This window comes from Phaenicophaeus curvirostris, chromosome 1 (genome assembly GCF_032191515.1).
Source record: "Phaenicophaeus curvirostris isolate KB17595 chromosome 1, BPBGC_Pcur_1.0, whole genome shotgun sequence".
NCBI lineage: Eukaryota > Metazoa > Chordata > Aves > Cuculiformes > Cuculidae > Phaenicophaeus > Phaenicophaeus curvirostris.
The window spans coordinates 135,125,770-135,152,679 of record NC_091392.1 but is presented as its reverse complement, the minus strand read 5'-3'; the positions used below and the strand labels follow the sequence as shown (position 1 = coordinate 135,152,679).

The following is a 26,910-nucleotide window of genomic DNA, read 5'->3' as shown; positions in this document are numbered from 1 at the left end:
TATTGTCCTTAGGCAGTATTCAAGAAACGTCTGATGCTCAAACATAAGAAAAAGTCTCAACTGTGACTAACAGGATTTTAATGTGATTCCTAGGTTTTTAATGTGATTCCTAGGTTACCAGGAAGAACAAAGACACACAGCATAAAGAGAAGGCAATCGACTTTAAAAATATGACATTTTATCTCCTTGCATCAATGGCTCAAAGATTACCGCTTTATGTGGGATAGGCAATAGAATACACAGAGCTAAAGAATAAAAATATGAATGGCTTGAACCAGAAAGGCTTTTAATATTCTGTTTTCTTTTTTTTTGCATTGCAACAGGTATATATGCCATTTGACACCACAAGAAGACAGGAAGCATTATAGGGATTTTGACAAAGTTCAAGTGGTATCTTTGAAAAAAAAAGAGATTGAAGAAGCAGATGATAATGGAGTCTGATAAACACATTTCAGCCCAATTCTGTATCAAAGGGCTATCATTTCACAAACCTGGGTTGCAGAGTTTCTGATACATTCATCATTATTTTCACAGATACCGTGTATTTACCTTTATTCTGTTGAAAACATCTGAGAAAGGAACTCTCTTCTATTATTCTCATGCTCATGTGGACATAGGTAAAATGGATGATTTTGCTGAAATCTACAACTGACATTTGCAGAACCTATTTTCAATCAGGTTAAAGGAACTTCACCTCTCATTTACTCCTTATAGAGTCCAAGGCAAGTCTTTCTGGATTCTGTTCTATGTTCTAACCTATCATTAAAATGGATGGGAACAAAGAAAATGGGACCAAGAAAAATACAGTGTTCAAAAACCATTGCAGTGGTTTCAAAGACAGCAAGCACTTCATCTGGTCTGAAATTTTCAGACAAAATCATGACCAAGCTACAATTTTTAATTAAAGCTGCATATGACAAAAAATAAAATACAGAATAACAGAACAATTACGGTATGTCAAAAGAATCAAGAATCAGGAATTTAGCTCTATATAAGATCTCTCTCTTACTCTTCACGGTGGGGAAACCCAGATTTTTTTTCTCTAAGTTAAAAACTAAATGGTGTTAAAATGTTCCTTGAATACTTATATTTTTTATTGATTCCAAGTAGGGAATACTTCTTGGCATTCAGCAATTTCTTGGCCTTACAATGTAAGAAATTTTTAGCTTCAGCACTAGTGCCAGATGCTTCAATACTTAAAGTGTTACTTTAATCGGAAAATCTTCAATTTTATAGGACACAGAAAAGAGTCAGTGCCCTGGGGAAAGTCCACATAAAAAGAAATTTCTTGTAACAGCTGCTATTAGAAATGTTTGACCTTATTTTGACTGTAGCCAAAATTAGGGAACTCTGTAAAACGGGGAAAAAGAAAAGTATAAATGGAGCATATGAAGAAATTAACATTCCTATCATAGGTTCTTCACTGCTTCTCTGTTATTTTTTTCTATTGAGATCATCATACTTTAGAATGCGCAGTATTGTAATAATCAATATATATGCAAACTTTACATTCTGCTTGGCAACATTATCCTATTCTGAAAGATAAAAATGGAGAAGCTCATAGATGTTACAGCTTAGGTCCAGAAGAGACATGCCAAGTGCTGGGTTTTTTTTAACTAGTCTGTATTTTACAGAAGCAAAGTGCTTTTTATATATTAAAGGACATTTATTAAGAAATTATATAATAGTCACACCTGCAATTTCTTTAAAACTGTGCATCTTCTTAGTTGAAAACCAGGATTGTTTAAAGTTAGGAAGCGTTATTATTTAGAAGTCTTGCAATTTTTACATATTTTTTCTTAGTTTTGTGCACAACTTTCTCAGAATCAGATATGTATCAATTTTATGCGTGACATTTTCAAAAATAAACTGTGTAGGTTCAAGTAAAGACTTAATTTTCTATTTAGTAACCAAACAGGAATGGAGAAAGGCTGAGATTTTTTTAAAAATCCATTAGTTTTAAATTAAAAGAATGTATTTTCTTTCTTGACAACAATTAAAACCCTTTTAAGCTAGATTCCTCTTGAATTAAATATTTTCATGTCGCAGAGAAGGTCACCTAGGGATCCTTTTATACAATAACAGCAAAATAAACATAATAAAACCTTCTTTCTTCTTTTAAAATAAGTGGAATTGCCTGTCTATAACTGATATGTTAATCATGTTGAAGGTTTCTATAGCAGCTGTTTCTAAGTAGTCATTGCCTGTTACAGAACTTACTAGCCTAGACTTCAAAGAATGGGAATTGTAATCTTGAATTCACTAGTGGTCTTACTTTCAGTGTGTGTGTATGTATATATATGTCTCTGTGTGGAGGCTCAATAAATGAAAGGCTTTATCTATGATGATGTACTTGGATTCCTAGTCTCCTGAGTGATGTACAAGGTTCACAGAGTATGGGTGCAATAAATTTCTCAAAGCACTGTTTTGTCTTGAAGACTAAATTTTATTTCAAGTTATTTAATAATATTCCACCTCACAATCACTACAAAGCAATAGTAACAGATACGTGATAACTTTTTGAATGTTTAATGTTCAGAATTCTGGCTTACCTCCTAAGCTGTAGCTCATAAGGCATTCAAGAAAACTAAAAAGAAATTTTTATCTCTAAGCACTACTTCCCTGATACTTTTTCTTAAGCTGAAGTTTTGATAGCCCTTCCAGTACATCTCCCATATATTTTAGATATTCAAGACAATTGTCTTGCACGCCTAGACATGAAGGACACTGTGCTATTTCTTATCCTTTAAAAAAAAAAAAAAATCTGTTTTCTGGGTTCAATTTACCCTACCTTAAACCTATGTATTTTAGAATATTTTGTAAGATTTTTTAAAATGTCTCTGTTATTAAAGTACAAGTAGTTACTTACAGACAACTTAACCAAATTTGTTTAACATCTGCAGGTCAGCCTTGCCACTTGAATGATGTCATTGCTGTCAACTGTTTTTGATTGATTATTCTGTTTCTGGGGAGTATCAAGGAAAAAAAATGGTAGCATGGAAAATAATTATTTAGCATGCCAGCTTACAGCACACTGAATTGTATGTAGTTCTTTGAATACTGGTATAATCCAAGTGATCACGTAGTTGTCCTTATAAATCAAAAAAAAAAAAAAAAGTCAGAAAATCCCAACTTGCTTACCAGCATGCTGAGTAGAGTCAAACTTATGTTATTGTACTCTTGAGTACAGGAACTTTCTGCTGATCAGTCTGTTTCAATTATATTTTTAATCAATGCCATGTGGTAGTGATCAGTGAGTCTAACCAAAACTCCTGCTCAGCAATTTTTATGCAGCCTTGCTTTTCCTATAAACAACAGTGAGCATCTTCCACTTTACCAATAAAGAGAAGATGCTCAGTTGTTTTCTAAGCGGAATACATTATGTTGTGTACATGTTAACTGTATTAATATCTGACCAACATTGCTATTTCTCATTTTTCTGACCCTGTCTTTTATTTACTTCTTCTTATAAACAGAATTGCTTAGGTGATTCATTAGAATTTCTGAAGTGATATGTTTCTATAAATTAATTCCCTAAGCTACCAATTTAATTTCTCTTAGGCAGGGTACATCAAAGTCATGCACATTGAGTACTGCCTTCCAGAAAAAACAAAACGTGGAAAGGGTAAAATGCAACCAATTTATAACTTCTAATTTAACTTGTCTTATTTATGTTTCTAAATGTAAATTTCCCTGTTGAGATGACATAGAATGTGTTTCCAGATATGGGAATTTTAATATATTCTTCTTTTAGGTACCATTTTTTGGCAGATATAAAGATGCCAGCAATTTGTCCTTGATGAGTCAGCTATATAGGTAACTGATTACCAGACTGAGATACTACTTTGTCTGAGTGATTTGCTTCCTGTTATTATCTTTGCAAATGACAATGAAGTTATTAAAATGAAAGGAAGACCTTCTCTGCAGTAAGAGAAGATGTTTTCTTTTAAAGAAAGCAATCTGAAGGTGAAAACTGGATGCCTTAAATTAAGAAGTAAAAATCATATTGATTTAAACTGCAGGAGAATTTCATCATGAATGTCAGAAAAATTTGTCCCACAGGTTATTGAATATATTGAATGCAGTTATGAAGAAGAAATAATAACTCAAGCTCTGTGTTACTTTATCAGGCATGCACAATGGATTTTTTCTTCTCTATAAATTTGCTCTTTCAGAAGACTGTATTTGAAGTAAATCCTTACAATATTTCCTCATAAATGCTTTCCATGAACATATCCTCTTTGAAGGTCATAGGGAGTGGGGGGAGTTAAACTACTGAGTTTTAATAAAAATATCCCTTAAGAAGAAAGATTTTTACTAAATAGCTTCATAAAGGGGCCTAAGAGATAAAACAAATCATCAACTCTCATAGAAAAGTAGATGGCTAGCTAGGTTTGATTCTCTCTCATCAAACTGTTGCTAGCCAACTCCAGTAAGCATTATAAAGATGTCAGTGAAACTAGCTTGCATTTCACCTGATCCTTCACTAAAATCACAGGAAAAATCATCAGAATAAATCAGAAGAGGAGTGGCTGATAAGTAGCCCTGCAGAAAGGTATCTGGGATGCTGGTTGACAGCAGGGTCAACATGAGTCAGCAGTGTGTTCTGGCATTGTGTTCACAGATCCTGGGGTGCATCAAGCACAGTATAAACAGCCAGTTAATTACACCACTGTATTCAGCCTTATTGTGGCCTCATCTTGAGTGCCGTGTGCAGTTTTTGGCCCCAAAATTTAAGAAAGATGTGAAGGTCCTTGAATGCATTCAGAGGAGGAGAACTAAGCTGGTGAAAGGACTGGAAGGAATACTCCATGAGGAGCAGCTGAGGACTAAGGATTTGTCTAGTTTGGAGAAAAGGAGGCTGAGGGTTGATGTCATTGTGCTCTACAGCTTCCTGTGGAGGTGAAGTGGACAGTGAGGTGCTGATCTTTTCTCCCTGGTATCCAATGATAGGATGTGTGGGAATGATTCAAAGCTGTGCCAGGAAAGGTTTATACTGGCCATTAGGAAGCTTTTATTTACAGAGAAGGTGGTCAAACACTTTAACAGGTTTCCTAGAAAGGTGGTCAATACACATCCCTGTCAATGTTTAAGAGGCATTTGGTCAACACCCTTAACAACAGGCTTTAAATTTTGTTCAGTCCCAACTGGTTAGGCAGTTGGACTAGAATATCATTGTAGGTCCCTTCACACTGAAATGAAATTACTCTATTCTATTCTATTCTATTCTATTCTATTCTATTCTATTCTATTCTATTCTATTCTATTCTATTCTATTCTATTCTATTCTATTCTATTCTATTCTATTCCATAAAAGTGAGCAGATATGTTTTTCACAAAGGCTCAAGCTTTCTTTCCTGATCAAATAAGCAATGATTTATACTCTGCATTTCTGACAAGAAGCAGAAACTTCCAAGCATCAAAAGAAGAGATTATAATGTCTTTCATTTAAAAACAGATTTTTAGCATTTGCTAATGACGATGAGATCATTTCTGAAGAAAAACAAAATGATGAGCCTTGCATCATAGAAACCATCTGCATCAACACAAACAAATGCTAACAGTCTTGACCTCTGAGCAGGCAGATTGTAAGCTGGAAGCTGTATTGTACCTTCACTATGAGATGTGAGAGTAAAACCATTCAGAAGTCCCTGGATCTGTTGGTGCCAGTCTGACTGATAGTACTCTGACAGCTCTCAGTCTTATGCATAACAGAAGTGAAGATCTTTTTTTCTTCATACTTCAATAATTTCTGTGCCATTAACAGTTAGGAGCTGCAGTCACAGACAAGGACAATCCTTGCATAGGACAAATCAACGATCAGAAAGATGGTTCCCTCCTCAGAGACTTTATGATGTAAATTGGATAATAATGCTTAGAGGCCCTGGTTACGGTTGTATGGACAAAAGCATTATTCTCCTATCAGTCTACTTGTATGAACAAACAGCTTTGACCCATATTTCAGCCTGCAATCCAGGTTAGAAGTAAAGAGGAACCTTTTTCTTCTTTAAGAAATCATCAAACAAAGCAATCTCATTCCTCCCATGAGCAAGGGAGAGGTAGAGAATAAATAAGGACCTCATCAGTCATAGCTTGTTCTCTCTTCAATTTTGGGAGCACAATATTTATAAGCAATCCTTTATTTAGGCATATTTGGAACTGAATTCTTTATATTTTTATTAAGGACTAATCCAAGTCCTTTATGAAAAACAATTGAGAGTCTAGGGCAAAACGTGTTTGATTTCTCACGTTTCCCACAGCAAAATCAAAACAATAGGTAGAGAGTGTGGGATTTGTGTGTGTGTGGGATTATTTATTTGGTTGGTTTTGTTAGGTTTGTTTGTTTTTTTTCCTCTCTGTCAAAGAAACAAGTAAAAGGAAAAAGATACTGAAGAAGCTTCACAGATAAATCTCCTAAAAGTTTACAAAACTAGTAACTAAATCATCTGTATTAAAGGCAAAAAGCTTTAATGACAGTATTTCTCCTTAAAAGATTGTCATCGGCATAGAAGTTTCACTGATTATGCCTTGCAAGGACAAGCACAATACCATTTGAAGTACATGAGCATGAAATTTTTGTCATGATCAGTTAGTCTCAATCTGATACTAGCTGTGGGATAAACAATCTTCTGTGTAAATCAATGTTTTATTTGATACTTTTCCACTTTGAAAAATTTTGATAGAAACTCAATTAGTTATGGATGTGATTATAACACAAACATGAGGAAGCTAAGTAGCTACTTGCTATTCAAACATAAAAATATTTTCACAGAGTACAAATATTTACAATCAGATGTTATTTGTTATAAATGGAACACAGATCAAATGTGAAAAAGAATACTTACGATATTGTTTCAAAAACAGTCACATACCTGAGTAAATGCTAAACACTAGTTCAACATTCCTAGCAAAAATTGAAACATAAACTTATGCAGCATACTTACAGAGATTGGTTTTGATTTTCTTTACATGTATAAGATTTGATCTTATGCAAATGAACTTTGTGTTAGTGAAGAAATCTATGTTCCTTCTGATTTTATTCTCTTCTCTTAAGTTCTGCCAAAGGCTACAAGCATTTATTTTACCCTTTCCCAGATCCTAAGTAAGGTTCTTAGTTTTAGGCAAAATACATAATACATTCCACAGATAGCATGGGAAATAGTGGGAAAAAAATATGGAAAAATCTGAAACCATATTTATGTCTATTATAAGCCTTGCCACTTTTCAAATAGTAATTGCATTATGTCTTGCATTGCTATAAATTCTCCTAATCAATGTAAGCTCTAAATCAACCATTGCTATTGCAGGAGACCTGGCACTAACGAATGTCAAAAGAAAACACTATTTTGATTCCCTAAATGGGAGTCATCATTTTCAATTAGTAAGGAGAATTGAAAAGATGAAATTGAAAAGATGAAAAGATGTCTCAGTTGCTAGCAGATAACTATTGAACAAAGGACTTAATATCCATCACCAGGAAAAGCTTTATTCATTCAATATTCCCAGATAACTTCTTTAGGCTTTTGGAGACACTAAAGAAAGAACTAATATTGTCTGTTCTGCAATGGAAGCCCCCAAATCGCATAGGGAGCGTATTTTTAGCCAGTGGCCATTACAACAGAACTATCTTGACAAGGTATTGTAAAGTAGTAAACATTTTGGTCATTCAGTGCTAGTCAGTCTGTGATTGCAAAGAATGACATGGAGGTGTGAAATAATTCAGGAAAAATGCATTTGTTTTGTGCTGTCTTCTTAAAAGTACATCCCATTGGCTGGTGCAGTCATGTAACTTTAACCCTACAGACCTTTGTACAATGCTCCCCTGCCCCATTATGAGCAGCACACTGGCATTACCAGCTACATCACAATTATACTCTTGTTATGGGGCTCATTTCCAAGAGATGTTATACTTTACATTTCTTTCCTTCCAATTTCTTTATAAAATACTACAGCCTCAGCAATTATGAGAAATTTAATACAAAATGAAATATTAAAATCGTAGTTCTTCTAGTCAGCAAAATCTTAGTAATAGTGCTAGAAGCATGCATTTATGCTTTCAAGGAAACTATACAAATCTTTGTTTAAAACACAGACTGTCATGTTGGTGGTTTTTATGAAATATGGGATTAAATACATTGAAATCTTGACCCATTAGAGATAACTAATGGATTTCTTACTGGCTTCAGTGCACTTAGATCTTCACCCACAGTTATTCATCTACAGTGAGTTACAAAACAAGCAATGTATATACTATGATTATATCATCATTGTGTTTTAGTCTGATGCTCTAAATTAGTTTTTAAAGCTTTTTAAAGTCTGTGAATCTAAAAAATATTGTGAAAATATTTTACATACACATCAAGACAATATTTTAAGATGAACTCATTCTTCTCCCTTCTAATTGTTATGTTATATAAAGCATTCCAATACTTTCATAGAATCATATAGAATCATAGAATAGCCAGGTTGGAAGAGACCCACCAGATCATCAACTTGAATGGCATTAAGTCAAATGTAAAGTTCCTGATGTCAGTGAATAAAATCTTACAATCCAACCTGAGAAGAGAACTTATGTATATTGTATAAAAAAATTAAACAGAAAAAAACATGTGAGAAATGGACATTACGGGCGATACCCGGTAGAGTCCTTATGATATAACCCATCAAGGATCTAGAGCATACATATCAACATTAAGAAGTCCACTGTTTTGACTCATTTGGTTCTCCAGAACATGAAGAAAATTAAAAGGAAACAATGAAGAAGTGATGTCTTTCCACTCAAATATTTCTTGTACAGATTTAGGAGTGCTTCAGAATTCCAACAGTCTTTTTCCACCATCTTTTCATCTCTCTTGTGGACATTATAATTCCTTAACTGCTAAAAAAATTATATAATTTATTTCCTTGTAAGAGGCTTTATCATAACTTTATAGGCAAATATAGCACAAGGTATAGACAAATGAAAATAAACAAGGAAACTTCAGCAGCACCTAATTACAACAAGAGCATCAATTGACCAACACCCCAAGTCCTTTTCCACCAGGCAGCTTTCCAGTCATTCATCCCCAGGCCTATAGTGTTGCATGTGATTGTGAAGTCATTCATTTGTGCAAGATCAGATTTTTGAGAGAAACTGCAGAGCAGGCCAGCACTTCCTTTGAAGCATGAGTAACCAGTAACTTTCATTTTCTCCCTTTAGAATTAATAGTTAAATTCTGTAGTCGTGAGAAGAACTATAACTCCAGATTTAAATAGATTTGCCAATAACAAAGACAAACCAGCAAGAGTCTTATAGCAAGAGTTGTATTTTTTTCTTGAATCAGTGCATACTATAGTAGCTGTTGAGGGAAACGTTAACTCCACTTTAACTTCACTTTAACTTTTCTTTTTTATATATCTTTTTATAGTGATAATTGCTTAATCTTAGGTTATTTCAACAGCTTGTTACACCTCTTTTATCCCCAATTAAGACAGCGACAATAAGGCAGTACTTTCAGTTTTATACCAGTTTAGTAGTGTCATTGAATAGATTTCTGAATTTGTTAATAATATAAAATCCACAAGTTTAATAAAAGAAGAACAATAGGTGCTAGGCTATACTCCAACCTTTTAATTCACTAAGCCTACTTTATAGGCATATGTTATGATGGAATTTGACCCTAACTTTGGTATCTTCTTGTAAACTTTCAGACAAAAGCTTCAGAGTACTAACAAATTGAAAATACACTTAATTATTGCTGCTTTTAAAGTACAGATTTTCATTATTGCCTTTCTGAAATTCTGAAGTACTAACAGGGCAGGGCAGGACAGGGTAGAACAGAACAGAACGGAATGGAACAGAACAGAGTTCAGTTGGAAGGGACCTGCAATGGTCAGTCTAATCCTAAGCAGTCCATTTACAGTATACACTGTTTCACTACATTGACTTTTTAAATTGCTAACCAGGCAGTCAGTAAAGAACATAAAGTTAAGGTTCTCAGTAACTTGCAGAAGTGCTGAGCCTCTTTATAAACTGACCTCTGATTTATACTACATTGCCTAATAGGATAATTTATAGAGAACTATAATTGCATGTGGATATAAGTTCTACTAAAAGGAAGCCCAGTCTTTTCAGACAGAGTACTTAAAATGGATGCTTATTGCCAGAAGGAGAGATAGAGGAGAGACAGACTATGTTATCTGCATGAAGTGGAATTCTAAGAGGAAGAATATGTTAAATTGCAAGTGGTCTTCAAAATGCTAAGTCAATTTTGCAATTTTGAACTCTGAGTGCATCTCATTTGCTGCAGTAGATGTTTCATTTAACTCTGGCTTCCAAAAATACCTGATTCATATTTCTAGAATTCATCTCTCATTTTGCCTTTAATGGTTCACAAAAATAACACTGAGTTCATATTTGAATCTGAAAACTTTTTCAAAGATTTCTTAAATTTTTTCTCCGCAAAGTGCATAACACCAGGCATTAACTTAAATGCATAAAAAGGGCTTTGGGCCTTTTGTCTTATTGTTTTGGTTGGGGTGGGGGGAGGGGGGTTGTTTTGTTTTTTTCTTTGTTTTTTTTTTTTTAGGGGGAGTAATTTGTCGGATTTTATTTTTACCATTGCAAAAGCTAAACAGGGATTCAGTATACTGAAGTCTCACCACGTGACAGTTCAGGTCACATCTCTGTAAAACAATAATAAACACAAATCACTCTTCTGTATTTTTGCTGCCAACTTAATCCTGAAAAGGGCAGTAGAACAATGTTCATATCAAAGCTGCTAAGATGTTATTTCTTCTTAAAGAATATCCATGAAGACTAAGAATGTAGATAAAGAAGAGGAATTCAGCAGTATCTAGATTGGGTGAGTCAAGTATTTCAAACCATCCCATTTCCAGTAATACAAGAATGTTTTTTTGAATTAGGATATCTGTTTTCCCTAATCCTCCCAGTCTGCTGACTTTCCATTATTTCAGTTAAATAATTCCTTAAATAGTTTGGGAATTGTAAAATTCAACTCAGCTGTTGAATAACTTAAACTTATTTTAAAAAACACTGCCATCCTACCCAGTGCTCAAAACATGGGGTGGGGAGACAGCAGGATTTAGTACTTCTGTGTGTTACAGTATTGAATTTATGAAGATACAGGAGCAGTGTCTTGCACTGGGACAAGGCAGCAATTTCCCATAGCTCCAGCAGTGTTTTCAGTCATCACTAGGATGAGGTATGAGTACAAAGAGAAACTGATGAGCTGGGCATAGGCAGGATCCTCCCAAACCCTAAGGCGCACAAGAAATGAAACACAGCAACACAGCACTCCACTTTCAGCCCAGCTGTGTGCTATTTTGCCATGGTGCTACTTGAATACAGAAAGGGAGATGAGGTACTTATTCCCAGAGCAGCTCTGCCGGTCTCATGAGACAGGTAGATGGGAGTGGGACAGTGCTTGTGGTCCCAGGGCCCAGTTCAAATCATGGGAAGCCGTATATGTCCATCCCTTGGGGAATGCTAGCTACCAGGACCACCACAAACAGGCTGTGCAAACAGGGATGGCATCAGCTGTGAGCAGCACTGGTAGTCTCTATGGCAGTTTGAGAAAGCAGGATACGTAGGTAGGGTTGCCCACCTTGCCTGCAATAGGGTTGCTGCCTGCACTGAAGGGATTTATCTGACCAAGTAAGGCAAAAGGCTCTTCACCAACAAGCTGCCCAGACTTTAGGAAAAGCTATAAACTAAATTTAACAGGGGAAGGGGATAGAGTTTGAGATAATAGAGAAGATTCAGGAGCTGATGATATATTAGGAGCCAGCAGGGAAACATACGAGATGCCCCAAAGAGATTAGCGCATTTTTCCTCTAAAAAGATGACATGATGGATAGCCCAACTGTAGTATCTCTATATCAATGCATGCAGCATGGGTAACAAACAAAAGGAGCTAGAACCCACTGTGTGGCTAGAAAGCTATAATCTAATCACTGTCCCTGAAACATAATGGGACAAATCACACAGCTGGAGCACTGCAATCGATGGCTTTAAACTGCTCAGAAGGGACAGACATGGAAAGAGAGGTGGTTATGAAAGGTTACTTTCCATATAAAAAATGGATTCATTGCACGTAGCCATCTTTGATAAAGAGCCATGAACATGTTGAGGTGAAAATTAGAGGCCAAGCCAAGACAGGAAACCTTGTGTTTGGTGTTTACTACAGGCTACCCAATCAAGGGTTAGATGTTGATAAAATGTTCTTACTTCAATTACAGGAAGCATCACACTTGCAGGCTCTGATCTTGCTGGAGAGTTTCAATGACCTCAACATCTGCTAGAGAAGCAGCACAGTAAGCTGTCCGGGACACTCCTGGAGCACATTGAGGATAAAATTTTAATCAGGTGATAGACAGCCTAGGCAGAGAAGAAGCATTACTGGACTTGTTGCTTGCCAACACAGGTAAAGTAATAAAAGCAGTCAAGACTGGTGGCAGCCTGGGCTGCAGTGATCATACCCTGGTGGGATTCACAATCTTTAGCAATACAGCCCAGGTGAAGAGTAGAGTTAGGAACCTGAATTTTAGGAGAGTGAACTTTCAGTTGTTTAAGGAATTACTAGATCGGACCCCCTGGGAAACTAACCTCAAGAACAAAGGTGCTGAACAGAGCTGGTAGCTCTTTGAGGTTCATTTTCCTTTGAGTGTAAGACCTCTTGATTCACATGTGGACATGGAAGAAACTGGACAAGGAAGGAAGGAGATTGGCATGTGTCAGTAGTAAGTGTAAGAAGGAAATGCACAGTCAGTGCAATCAGGGACATGTATCCTGGGAAGAACATACGTATGTATGTTCTAGGTGTGTAAGGATGGGATCAGAAAAACAAAGGCACAGTTGGAGCTTATTTTGGAAAGGAATGTGAAGAATGATAAGAAGAGATTCTACAGATAGATTGCTCAGAAAAGAACAATGTATCTCCCTGAATAAATAAGACAGAACTCATGAAAACTGGCATGGAGAAAGCTTAAGTACTCAATAATTTCCCCCCCCTCAGTTTTTACTGGTCATCTTTCTTCCCACACGTCAAATACCTGAACCTAAAGGCAGAGACTGGGGGAATGAAGTCCCTCCATCGCAGAAAAAGATTAGGTCTGAGGTGACCTGTGGAACCTGAATATACACAAGTCTATAGGACCCGATTAGATGCATCCCAGGAAAATAGCAGGTCTTGAGGCAAACAGCATATGTAGTTGCTGAGTCACTTTCTATCGTGTTTGAAAAATTCAAAGCACACAGGGGAAACCCCCTGTGACATGAAAAGGGAATATCAGACACATTTATGTAAAGGGTAAAAAGAAGGACTCTGGGAACTACTGAACAGTCAGCCTCACCTCCATGCCCAGTAAAATCATGGAACACATCCTCATAGAAGTTGTATTGGAGCAAATGGAAGACAGAGAAGTGATTAGAGACAGCAACATGGCTTCACCAAGGGTAAATTGTGCCTGGTTAATCCAGTGGTCTTCTGCGATGAAGAGATTGCATCAGTAGGCAAGGAAATAACAATTGATATTATCTACCTGGATGTTTTTAAGGCATTTGATAGTCGTGCATAACATTCCTGCCACTAAATTGGTGAGATGTGAGTTTGATGGATAGACTGTTAGACAGATAAGGAACTTGTGGGATGGCCACATCCTAAAGAGTTATAGTCAATGTCTCAATGTCCAAGTGGAAGCCAATAGCCAGTGGTGTCCTTCAAAGGTCCATACCATTCTACTTTACATCTTCATTAATGACACAGACAGTGGGATTAACTGCACTTGGTATGCTAGATGGAAAGGATGCCATCCAGGGGGACCCTGGCAGCCTTCAGGAGTTCAACAAAGCCAAGTGCAAGGTCCTGCACGTTGGCTGCAGCAATCCCCAGTATCAATTCAGGATGCAGAATGAAGGAATTCAGAGCAGTTCTGCCAGGAATGGCTTAGGGCTACTGGTGGATGAAAAGCCGGACATAAACTAGCAATGTGCACTTGCAACCCAGAAAGCCTACTGTATCCTGGACTTGGAAAAAACAAGGGTGGCCAGCAGGTTGAGGGAGGTGATACTCCACCTCTGCTCTGCTCTTATGTAACCTCACATAGAGTACTGCGTCTAGTTCTGGGGTCACCAATACAAGAAAGAGAAGGACCTAAAATAGTGAGTCCATGGGAGGGCCACGAAAGTGGTCAGAAGTCTGTAACACCTCTTACAAAGAAAGACTGAGTTAGGACTGTTAAGCCTGGGGAAAAGAAGGCTCCCAGGAGACTTTGCTGCAGCCTTTCAATATATAAAGGGGACTTATAAGAAAAATAAGAGGCTTTTTACCAGGGCCTGTAGTGATAGGAAAAGGGGTAGTGGTTTTAAAGCAAAAGAGGGTAAATTCAGACTAAATAAAGGAAGAAAATCTTCACCTTGAGGGTGGTGAGACACTGGAACAGATTGCCCAGAGAAGCTGTGGATTTCTCACCATTGGAAGTGTTCAAGGTCAGGTTGGATGCAGCTTTGACCAACCTGCTGTGGTGAAAGATACCCCTTTCCATTGCAAGTGTGTTGGTCTTTATGATTTTATAAGATCCCTTCAAAACATGCCATTCTGTGATTATCTAGGCAGTTCTTATAGACATTCCATCTACTATTGTTAATGACACAATTAAGAAGGAAAATAACATAGTGTGCCTCAAGGAACAGAAATAACATTTATGGTAAGTATAACATTTAGTTTCATTAAAGCGCTAGTTTTCCAGAGGAAGGAAAGTGATACATATATATAAAGAGAGGGTCTTCAGTAACTTATCTCTGTGATCAATTCCAAGCATTTTCCTCCATCACAGGATATGACAATAGTAATAGAATTACATCTCTCTGTCATTAAAATCATATTTTTTGTGTTCCCTTATGCATAAACTTACAAATCAAATGCAACTGGAACACATTAGATTTACAGAAAGAAATACACCTTTCAAAAAGAAGATAAAACGGACTACAAGAAATGATATAAATGCTATCAATCTTAAAATTGTATAATGATATAACAATTGTATTCATTTTTAAAATTAATACATGAATGATCATGTTTGTTTTCCATATAGCTGCTTACCTGAAGAAATTTGCATATTTTCTTTTTTTTTATTTACTTGTGAAACAAGCAAAAAATATATGGAATTCACCTAACATCTTCCAATATCTACGGTCTATGAAGAACCTAATGAGTTGTCAAGGATCATATATACATATCTTCTGTTTTTCTAATTCAAATATAAACTTTTTATAACAAAGAATAAATTCCATACTGTCTCAAAAGTTACATATGCCGGTGTTGAGAAGCAGTATTTAAAGCCAAATATAACACTCTATTTTTAGTAATTCATTTTAAATCCTCACAGTTATTCCTTTTCTGTTTCTTACATAAATGCCTCGTTATTGTGCCAGTATTATGCCACAGTATAAAAATATAGCATTCTGTCTCTTTGTCAATTTTTGGTTTATTTTCAATGTAAATACATAAAATAGGAGTTCATCAATGCAAATTCTGCATTTTTCCATTATATTGATATGAGGCAGCTGGACAATGAAACATTTTAAACTGCTTAAAGTCATCTGTATCCTTCAACAATGCTAGTTTTAAGAAATCATCAGAAAACCTTTTCAGAGATCCATTAAACAACCTTCTGTACAAATAAGTAACTATTACCAAGTTCCTGGCTATACACTTTGCTTGACAACAAATACAGCAATTCTTAAGAGTCTTGAGTTCTTCACATATATTTTTACATTGCTTTTTCTTGTTCATTTGTTTTTTTCATTTTCCCTTTCCTGGGTGTGTTTTCATGTACCAAGATTGCATGCATAAATATATTAAAATATATTTTTATACTCCTTGTTTTATATTTAAATCTAACTCTCTCATAGGAAAAAATAAGACCTTTTGTGTTTAAACAAGAGTAAAAATCAAGGACATGAAAAATGCTCTTGGTACTCTGATGAGCTAGAACATTGCTGAAACACATTACAGACGTTGATAGATAACTCAGTAAATGAAGTTTCCTGTGTTCTGAAACAGTACGTGCCAAGAATATAGATCAGCTTTGTTATAAAGAAAAACAGGATTAAAGATCTCTGTAAAAGCCATTCTACATCAAAGAACACACAAACAAAATTTCTATATCTTACTCTGTGTATCAAAAATGCTGGAAATGGGAGCATTTGAGTAGTCTATATGCTATGCCATACAAACAATATGGATTATATTTTAGCTTAATTTTCTGTGGAAAGGTAGAAATTCAATGAATAAGCCTTCATTTGGAGAAAAGCCTGGTACATGCAAACATGCAAGAGCTGGAACCACAGAGAAAGTAGAAAATATTTTTGGTCTGTTGTTATGGATCTAAGGTTATTTTGTTATTCATTCTAATGACGATAGAGGAATATTTGTAATGTAAAGAAGATGCATCTCTTGTTCTTGTTTGAGAGACAGAATATTAACTTCTCTCACTATTGTAGTTCACAGTTATGGAGTTCCTTATATCTAGGAAGGTAATTTTACATCACTCCTTGAAACCCACTGACTTCATATTACCTGCAACATAAATTCCATCAGTGTATATAGCCTGTTTTGTCTGTATTACCTCTACATCTTCTGCCCTAAAAACCAATTTGCACACAAAAATAAAGAATACAGACAGATAGTAACTCTTTCCCTCTTCTTACAATTATCACCTGTTCTGAAACTGGTAAGTACTCATGTTATTTTTTTTTTTACGTAGAATTTAGAAGATTTTAATAAGAAAAAGATATAAGCTCTCAAAACCTGTTAAATCTGAGCTAAGAGCAAATATGATCTGATGACAAATCTAACATAAACCAGTGCCAACATCATTATAAATACCCAGGTGTTTTTGCCTATGGTGAAGGCATCTGTCAAAAAGAATGTAGCCTATTCCAGTTTCCACAAAATATTGAATAGAACTCAAAATCCACCAGCAAGAATGTTCTGCTTTAAAAACAAAACTGACCGAAGGATCTATGATTGATCCATAAACAAATTAAGGCAATAGTTCTATGTAATTGGTCACAAAGAAAAGAGTCACTTACCTAAAACCCCCAGCCTGTAATTGAGAGTGACAACAATGACATTTCCATAACTTGCGAGAATGCTGCCATCAATCATATTGCCAGTACCCTCCATATAAGATCCACCATGGATGTAGACCATAACGGGTTTCTTGCTGTTCTGATCATGAATGTCTGAAAAAATTCAAGTAAAGAAAACATAATAGAGTAATAAAAAGTAAGGAAATATGGAATTAGTTACTTATAACATTGCTAAAAATATCTTCAATTATTTCCTATATTTTCAACATCTTCACCATTTCCTTAATCAGCTAGCTTATACAATTCAGGATCATCCTACAATCCTAATATTTATAGTTTGAATATTTATCTTGATTTCTTCAAATACTATTTCCTCTGAAATGTTCTCAGAACACTTGAAACGCCTTCAATATTACAAGAAATTTAATTTGAATGTAAATGTCTAAAAGCCTAAAGAGAAAAATCAAACCATGGAATAATCTTGTCTCTTTTTAGAATATTCTGATTAAAATCTATGTCAATTTAGCAATCTGTATACCTTTAATAATAAAATTACAATAATGATCTATATTTTACCATTCCTCACTGAGACATAATTGTTGAAATCATATTCCCAATAGTTCAGTCAGAGATAATATCACAAAATTAAATTGTTCTGATAGAAGTAAATATAGTAAACTTTTCCTTTGTTCAAATAGCATAGGAGTTAACAACCAAAGAGAATTTAATGTGAATTCATGGCCCAGATTTTCTGTATTTAAATCAAACGATCTACTTTTCCTTGCCATGGTAGCTAAGCTTTAAAGAACAGCCTTGAACTTATGCTCCTGAATGGTATGGCTGATCTGTATACATAGAAAAGCTCTTGACTACTTTCAAACAGGTAATTTTTTAAAAGAAAGTTAAATTATCTACAGAGTGAATTATAAAGGAGTTAGAAAGATGCACTAATCAATGTTTTGGAGTATTTAGGACTGTATTGATCTCTTCCTCTAATGACCAAAAAGTTCAGTTCCTGATCCCAGATATGGTTCAGGTTACCTAAATTAGGAACATAGGTTCCATACAGAAACAGTGGGAACAGTGGCTAAGCTCTTTTAAAAAGCAGAGGACAATTTGGTAAGCTGCTGATATACCCACCTCTTATGAATATTTCAGTATATTTGCATGTGAAATAGGAGTACTTTTTTCAATCATAAAGTACAACATAGAAGAGAAAGCAGAGTCTTCAACTATTCAATTAAGATTAAAAAAGATTAAAAAAGCTAGCAGTGTTCTCTTTTGTGTAGGATAGGCATATAATGAAGAGTGAAAAAGGGAAATGGAGGAATAAAACACTGACCTAACTATCTAGAAGTAAGGGACATGGGTTTGAAAGCCTTCCATAACTCCTCTCTCTCTTTACAGCTGTTAGGAACTACTCTAAGATACCAAAAATGTGATCAGCAACAAGTCAACACATATATATTATTTTCTATACGTGGAACTACTTTGAGCATACTTAAAAGATAATTTTTATTACTACGGCCCACTTTTGCTTTACTTTACTCATATGTATGGATTACCCTAAATATCAAAAATTGTCATCTGAGTGCAAGGAACGTATATTCAGGCTCCACTATATACCTGTCTAGTTGTCAATTTAAGGCTTGTTGTAGAATCTGCTTTCTTTATGTAAAAAGATATATACTTTACATGTTGCATTTTATGTGTTGTACTTGAGCAGCAGAACAAAAGGTTTTTTTGATCTTTTTAATTGTCATGACTACAAGTTGAATGCAGAATGTTATCTTTCCCTTCTCTCTCCAGAGTCTCATGGCATGACTTGTATTTAATCTTTCCTTATTACATAGCTCTACCTCAGGGTTGAATATTTCACTGCTGAAGTCAATGGGAGGTTTCCTCTTCCCCTTCAATGGGAACATGATTAGCTTCAACATAGCTGAAATGAGCTCCATGTTTTATGTGCTTATCTATAAAATGGATGCTCCTGTAAATCATGAAACACTAACATTTTACATTTTTTTAAAGAAGTCTACATAAAAATTCATTCATAATCCAATATTTATCTTAAGTTTTTAAAATCAATTTTGGTTTTGCTTGTCACTTACCATTTGCTTTAAAATTATTGACAGAATTTGATGTAGAAAGTGATGATACCATATTTTTTAAAAATGCACAGAAATAGGAAGGTTATACTCAGAAAATAAGAGTAATTTTTAAATATTCTGTACTGCATTTTTTATCTTATAAGGAAAAGTGTAACCAGCAATGATGAAGTTACAGTAGAGGGCAACCAGTGTGAATCAAAGACCAGAGATTTTTGTTATGCTATTTTGTGCATGGATAGAGTACCTGCAACTGAGCTTAACTCCCAGAAAAAGAGGAGATATCATCCTCACTACAATATATGTGGCTCTAAGTGGAATAGAGAGGACAAATGTTTCAAAGTAATTTGAACTAATGCCAGAGAGAAGAAAATAGGAAAAAAAAGTATGGAATAACACTTCAGGTTCTCCAAGCGTGAAAGGATTAAGAAACACATTGCTCCAATACCAGAACAATAAACTACTCACAGCTGTTATTGTGTCTATTTATTTGAAAATATTCTTCTTAATTTGGTAAATATACACAGTAAAATAAACCGTCAGTGTAATTTTAGTGAAAAGGAAGGTTAATAATAGAGGAAGATTTCATAACTTCTTTCTATTTTGGTGGATCCTACATATCTTTACTGTGCCGAAGCAAGAAATAAGTATTTCCTTGTAAAATTTTTTGCGGGTACTTCACTGTGAACTTTAACATTTCCTTTCAGGGAATCTAATCCAACTCTGAAAGAAGTCAATGAAAATGATTGTCATTGATTTCAGTGGGAATGTGGTCAGAGTCAGAAAGAATATATCTCAGAGGCTAGCTGATTACAGGAAAAAAACAATAAAGCAACATCAACAGCTTCCTTTATTTTTATATCCTGAAATAAACCACATCCTGTGACAAAAAAAAAAAAAAAAAGTAAACAAAAATAGCAAAGACAAAGCACAATTCAACTGCATCAGCATGTGCACTAGGGAAACAGTGAAAGTGAAAGGAAGGATATATGTGAGTTCTGTTATGAAGTTCAAACAGGTGAATGTACAAAATGTGTAGGAAGGGAAAGAACACATGCATGCTTTTAATTCCATTTTCTCAACCTAAGAAAGAATAAGAAGGGAAAAAGTATGCAGTTTCAAATAATACTTATGTTACTCACTTCACACATATTTAGGAATCACCTTTACAGATATGTCACAAGGGAACTGCAGTCATCTATATGCTAATTTTGATTTAAAAAAGAAAAGCAATGGAAGTAACTTCTAAAGAAAAGAATAAAGAAGCACACTGAAGTGTGCTTCAGCAAATAAGGGACTAAAAATCATGTTGAAATAACAGCAATAACAATAACATTATTATTATTTTAACAAAAATTAAAAAGTTTATGTTCATGCATCAGGGTTGAGCTTTGAAAAAACAAAAAATACCTTCATCTTCACCACGATCATTACTGGTTATATCATCTGCGCTTTTCTTTGTGTTGGCTCCTGGGATCATAATGAGGAGGAGAATAAAGGGAAAAAAGAGAATTCAAAAACAGCAGGTTCTCAAAAATAAAAAAAAACACTAGTACAAAAAAAGGAAAATGTAACAAAAATGTCAAAATCTGTTACATTTGAAATTGAAAAACAAAAAAAGATGCAAACTGCACATAAACATAAAATGCCAAGAAGAACAAATTGAAAATATTTGAAAAAAATGTATTGTATTCTGTGACAATGCAGTTACTTCTGTTAGAAGTGATCTCTGCAAAAACAAAAGTAATGTGCTATTAAAAAAAGAATAATATAAACCAAAAAATCATATTGAAAAATTTACCAAATTATGGTTTCTACATGAGAAATGCAATTAATTTCATTCTGTTCTGTAACCTTGAGGAAAGACTATCTTCAGTCACCATCTTCAATGACTTAATATTTTATTCATCCTCATGAAAATGTATTAAGAATTAGCCACAACCTGAATTTCATGAAACAAATGCAAGTAAAATTATCACTGAGTCATACACAACTTGAATGGACCAAAGCAAACCTCCTTAAAATTTAATCTTGCTTCTCATATGAGCAAAAAGATATTTAAAACAACAGACTGTAAACGAAGATGAAACAGAGTTGAGTCAATCGCAGACATAAAATTGGTCCAAAAGTAGCCTTGGTTCAAATTATGCTAGATTTCATGCACTTCAGAAAAACCTATAAATTAACTGAAAACATTTACTTACCATTATAAACATTGCACTTATTTATTAGAAGATTTAGTAAAGAGTACATTAGAATTTGTATTCAATATACTTTCTAAAAATACTTCTCAAGTGCATACGTGCACACGCACAGACACACACTCATGTCCATACATCCCATAGCATCTGTTTATGGGAGCAAAAGGAAACAGATGTAGATTTCCCCACTCTTCTTCTAGGCCAATACTTCTGTTTTCTGACTAAAAAGAAAAATTAACCAAGCTATCCTTGCCTTCAATGTTTCATTATACTTTGCTTACTCCTGTATCAAGCAGCCCTTTGTAATCGAAAAGAATGGGACATGAATAAGAAACCCAATTTTCAATTCAGTTTAGAAATTACATATGGCTACTAAATAAATAAAAGCACTCTAACACCACTCTAACAATTTTTTCTCCATGAACTGTCTTTATTTGGAAGTGTATTTAAAACCATTATACTTTATTAACATTTTAATTTATGAGGTTTTGTATGAAGTTTGCATATCTCATAGAGGCATCTTATTTAGCTAAAATAATTATACTACTGCTTTTTATCCTTCTATTTAAAATATTCCTGTATCCCTCAAAATTCAAGGTTACAAGTAAATCTCAGTCCATAATTGTAAATAAGCATGATAGGAAGTGGTTAATTTTTATTAAAGTACTTAAAATTTGTTTATACATACAGTTTTGGGTTCTGTGCAGTGATTTGCAGATTCTTCTTGATATGGACTGAATACAGATATTCCGTAGAGATTTACTGGAAAGACTATTGGTCTATACACAGATGCAGATTAATGACTCAATATGTGAAAAGCGGTGGCTGACACTCCATCTCCAGACAAAGCCTGCATTTTTAATGCAGTTGTGCACAAGTTATTGTGTGTGCGGTATACAAATAAATTTAATTATATTTATTCAGTACATAATTAACTAGGTAAAATATCACAGCCAATGAAATATAGATGTTTCCTAATCTATCAATTTCTTTGAGAAATGGCAGACACAGGCTCTAAATCTTAGTCAATATCCAAGGTGTGCCTTTTCATTTAATACTTCCAAATTAGTTCTTTCTTTCAAATTAGGTCTTTCTATAGTTCTACTCAAATAATATTAGTTCTGTATTTAGATAAGCCAACTAGTCCACCTCTGAAGTGGCCTTAAATTATCTCTAAGTATTTGAAGCAATAGGAGGTTATTGGGAGTGGACACCAAGGGGGAATCATGACTGACCAATCTGATAGCTTTCTATGATGGTATGACTGGCTGGGTAGAGGAGGGCAGAGCAGTGGATTTTGTTTACCTTGACTTCAGCAAGACATTTGACACTGTGGAGAAGGACATGGGAGTCTTGGTAAATAAGAAGTTGACAATAAGCCACCAATGTGCCCTTGTTGCCAAGAAGGCCCATGGTATCCTGGAGTACATCAAGAAAAGTGTAATAAGCAAGCTGAGGCAGGTTATTTCCTCCCCTCTACTCTGCCCAAGTGAGGTCACACCTGGAGTATTCTGTCAATTTCTGGGTTCCCCAGTTCGAGAAAAACAAGGAACCACTGGAGAGAGTCCAGTGGCAGAACATGAAGATGATTAGGGGACTGGAGCATCTCTCTCATGAGGAAAGCCTGAGCGAGCTCAGTCTTTTTAGCATTGAAAAGAGAAGACTGAGAGGGGACCTTATCAATGGACTACAGGAGGGAAGTGAGACTGTGTAGAGAAAAAATCAGAAGGGCTAAGGCTCAACTAGAAATCAGATTGGCAAAGTCTGTGAAAGATAACAAAAAATCTTTCTACAAATATATAAATAATAAAAGGAGGACTAGGGAGACCATACAGTCCCTATTGGATGCAGAAGGAACAACAGTGACAGGGGATGAGGAAAAGGCTGAGGTACTTAATGCCTTCTTTGCCTCAGTCTTTAATTGTAAAGAAAGCTGTTCCCTCTGTGTACAAACCCAGGAGCTAGAGGAGCAAAATGAGGCTCCCGTGATCCAAGAGGAGGTGGTCAGAGCCTTGCTAGCCTGACTAGACACCCACAAGTCTATGGGGCCGGATGGGATTCATCCAAGGGTATTGAAGGAGCTGGCGGATGTGCTGGCCAAACCCCTTTCCATCATCTTCCAACAGTCCTGGAAGACTGGGGAAGTCCCACTGGACTGGAGGCTGGCTGATGTTGTGTCCATCTACAAGATGGATCGCAGGGAGAATCCAGGGAACTACAGGCCTGTCAGTCTGACCTCAGTGCCAGGGAAAGTCATGGAACAGGTGATCTTGAATGCTATCATGAAGCACATGCAAGAGAACCGGGTGATCAGGCCCAGTCAACATGGGTTCACAAAAGGCAGGTCTTGCCAAACTAACCTGATCGCCTTCTATGACAAAGTGACTCGGCTGCTGGATGAGGGAAAGGCTGTGGATGTGGTCTTCCTGGACTTCAGTAAAGCCTTTGACACAGTTTCTCACAGCGTTCTGCTTGAGAAGCTGTCAGCCTCTGGCCTGGACAGGCGCACACTCTCCTGGGTGGAAAACTGGTTGGATGGCCGGGCCCAGAGAGTGGTGGGAAATGGGGTTAAATCCAGCTGGAGGCCAGTGACAAGTGGTGTTCCCCAGGGCTCAGTGCTGGGTCCAGCCCTGTTCAATGTCTTTATCAATGACCTGGATGAAGGCATCGAGTGCACCCTTAGCAAGTTTGTGGACGACACTAAGCTGGGTGGAAGTTTTTAGTTTCCCATCTCATGAGAATTATTACAATTTTAAAATCAGCTCAAGTCAACAGTTTGTTATAGTCTCAAAGGAGCAATAGGAAAGCAGAACTGTATTATCCTTTCTGCACTTCCCCCAAGACTAGTGAGCTAGCTTTATTTTGAGTCTCACTTAGTGCACAAGCCTCAAGTCACTTCACATCCAAAAAGAGGGGACAGCCAGCAGGGGAGTTTGGCTATCCCAAGTCTTCCCAGATATCTTTACAGCTGTACCAAGAAGTTCTTATTTGGCAGCTGAAGAAAATCAAAAGAGTTATGTAGTCATTTCAGATAAAAATGGAGGAAAAAGATTACTGAGAATTATAGCTTTTCAAGGTAACTTAGAAGCTGACTGCTGATCACCTGCATTAGGAGAGATCATAAAGAAAGGCAACACATCAATGTATCTGTATTTTTTTTAAAGCTGATTTAAATTGAAGAAAGAGAAACAGATGCATATTGTCTGTACGTAAACAGCCATTATTTCTTAATTATTTACTTAATACTGGCAACGTGTGTGCAACTATGTTGATGTATAGATGTGTAAATATAAACACATATATATATACACACACACACATATGAAAATGCTCTGTATAGTTAATATTCTGGAAAGAATATGGATTTATTCTCTGGCACTCTCTTCCCATTATGGTGTTAAAATGAAATTGCAGTCTATCAACAGTATGCTAAACTCTGACAAACAGTAGTCACAATTAATGATTTCAAAACAGTCCTTAGCCATAAATTAGATACCTTCTGTTTTTCTCCTAAACAATACGAAGACTTAGACTCCTACTGTTCTATGTAGTTTTTAGTGTGGAAGCCAGTGAAAGCTTAGAATTTTACTGAAATTTGCCTTAATTATATTTGTTTGGGTTTGTTTTAATGGATATATTATCACTGAATAGCAGAAGACAAAAGATTTTAGTACCCATTATTTTGATACCATTAACAAAATCATTTGGTTTGCTAACTACTAGCTCAGTATTGCAGCAGCATTTAACTGAAGAACACATAGCATAATTGAATTCTTGTTCTTAATGGCTCCAGCTGCAACACACACACAAATGGCTAGAATTCCAGACCACAGCAAATGTGTAGATGCTGCTATATAGCCAGGAAATGTTTCTTTTCAAGAAGAGGGAATTAAATGATAATTTTGTGTCATATTCAAAAATCCCCACAGAGATTCTTGTTCCATGCATTAGTGAGGATTAAAAAGAAAAAAAGAGAACACTATTTCACAGGCTTCATTCAAACAGAGAACCAATAAAAAAGATCTACATATGCACTACTATTGAAAAAGAAATATTCCAAGGTTGAAAAAAGAGTTGCATAAATAAAAAAGAAATTCTAATATAACATCAGCTCTGTACCATTCATTGCTGACAGTTTTCAATTAAATAATTACACATAATAGCTTTGTTTTCAGAAAAATTGCTTGCATCTCTCCATGCATTAACTGTTTCATGTACAGAGAATGAAAGTAGGATAACATTCTTAATATTTTACAGGTGGCAGTAATCTGTATGCTGTTTCTCCCAAAGAAAGACAGAAATAATGACTATTTTGTGTCCTAAATTATGTGTCTCCTACAAGCTGTTTCCCTGGACAACAGTAAGTGTATTAAATCGGGCCATCACTCAGTTTTATATGCTATAAATGAGGCTATATCTTTGAACACGAAAATGCAGTGCAATGGAGTATACTAATTGTCAAACAGAGTGATTATACTGCTCTGTGTAGTTTCACTATAAATATATATATATAGAGAGAGACACTTCTCCAAAGTAGGAATGTTGTAGAAATAATTATGTACTACTTAGTTCTGTGATTGATATGGGAGTTCCTTTTCTTACATGTTTATTCTACACCAGTACGTTCATATGCATTCATCTCAATAAAGAAAATACAATTTTCACACAGTTTTCAGGACAGGGAAAATCTTCAAATTATCTGTAGACGATATATGATCCAGGACCAAAAAAAGCTTACAAAAGATAGCAATAACTGTTATCATTTAGGAGCTATGCTGATACATGAAGATTTGGTCTGTCTGCGTCCTGACTGTAAAATTCTATATTCAGCCTTAATTCCAATTAAGATTCAACTGATAAAACCTTAACTTATATAACTCTGGGCAAATGTGGTATCCCTTCCCTTCAGTCAAAGTTTTCAAGCCTTCCTATATATTCCATTCTAGGAAACTGAGAAATTCATTTTAAGAAGATTGTTAAATATAGGTCTATGATAATCACTGCACTGACACTGGATATTTGTCAAAGCTGCTAAAAGAAACACACCTGAAAGCTACTGCTTATTTTGAAAATATTTACATTTATTTATATTGTATTTATTCATCCTATAAAAAATTATAAAACTAAGTTTTATCTTTCATGCTGCGTTAATACATTTCTGTAATTTCTTTAATCAAAAATTGCTTTGAATAAAAATTACTGAAAAAATTTTTTTAAAACTTTTAAATAAGGTTTAACAGATTGCTTTTATGGATATTTATTAATGAAGCTATCATTAATATTTGAGAAGGTTAATAACTAATACAGAAAGGAGACAGTTACATAAAATCAGAAAAAAATTTTCAATGAGGGTTAATAAAGTTACACCACATCTAGAACTTAAAATTCTCCTAAATATAGTACATAGCTTTGATAAAATCTTCTATAATGGCTCAAAAGAAAGGAGGCATTGTGCGGCTTATGCTTTCAGTGACCTCCAACAGATAAGGGGAGTGTTTTGTGCACT

General features: G+C 35.2%; 1 protein-coding gene across 2 annotated transcripts in view; it reads right to left on the bottom strand.

The window, feature by feature from the left end:
- NLGN4X (neuroligin 4 X-linked) overlaps positions 1–26,910 on the bottom strand; it is a 134,626-nt gene that overhangs the window by 48,760 nt on the left and 58,956 nt on the right. Inside the window, exons 3-4 of one of the 2 annotated variants that reach the window (XM_069875421.1) lie at positions 20,614–20,673; positions 17,096–17,248 (exon numbers count right to left, since the gene is read on the bottom strand). In XM_069875421.1, the coding sequence (XP_069731522.1) occupies positions 17,096–17,248; positions 20,614–20,673 (213 nt within the window). The remainder of the gene's footprint in view (positions 1–17,095; positions 17,249–20,613; positions 20,674–26,910) is intronic. The other variant, XM_069875432.1, reaches the window with a different exon arrangement.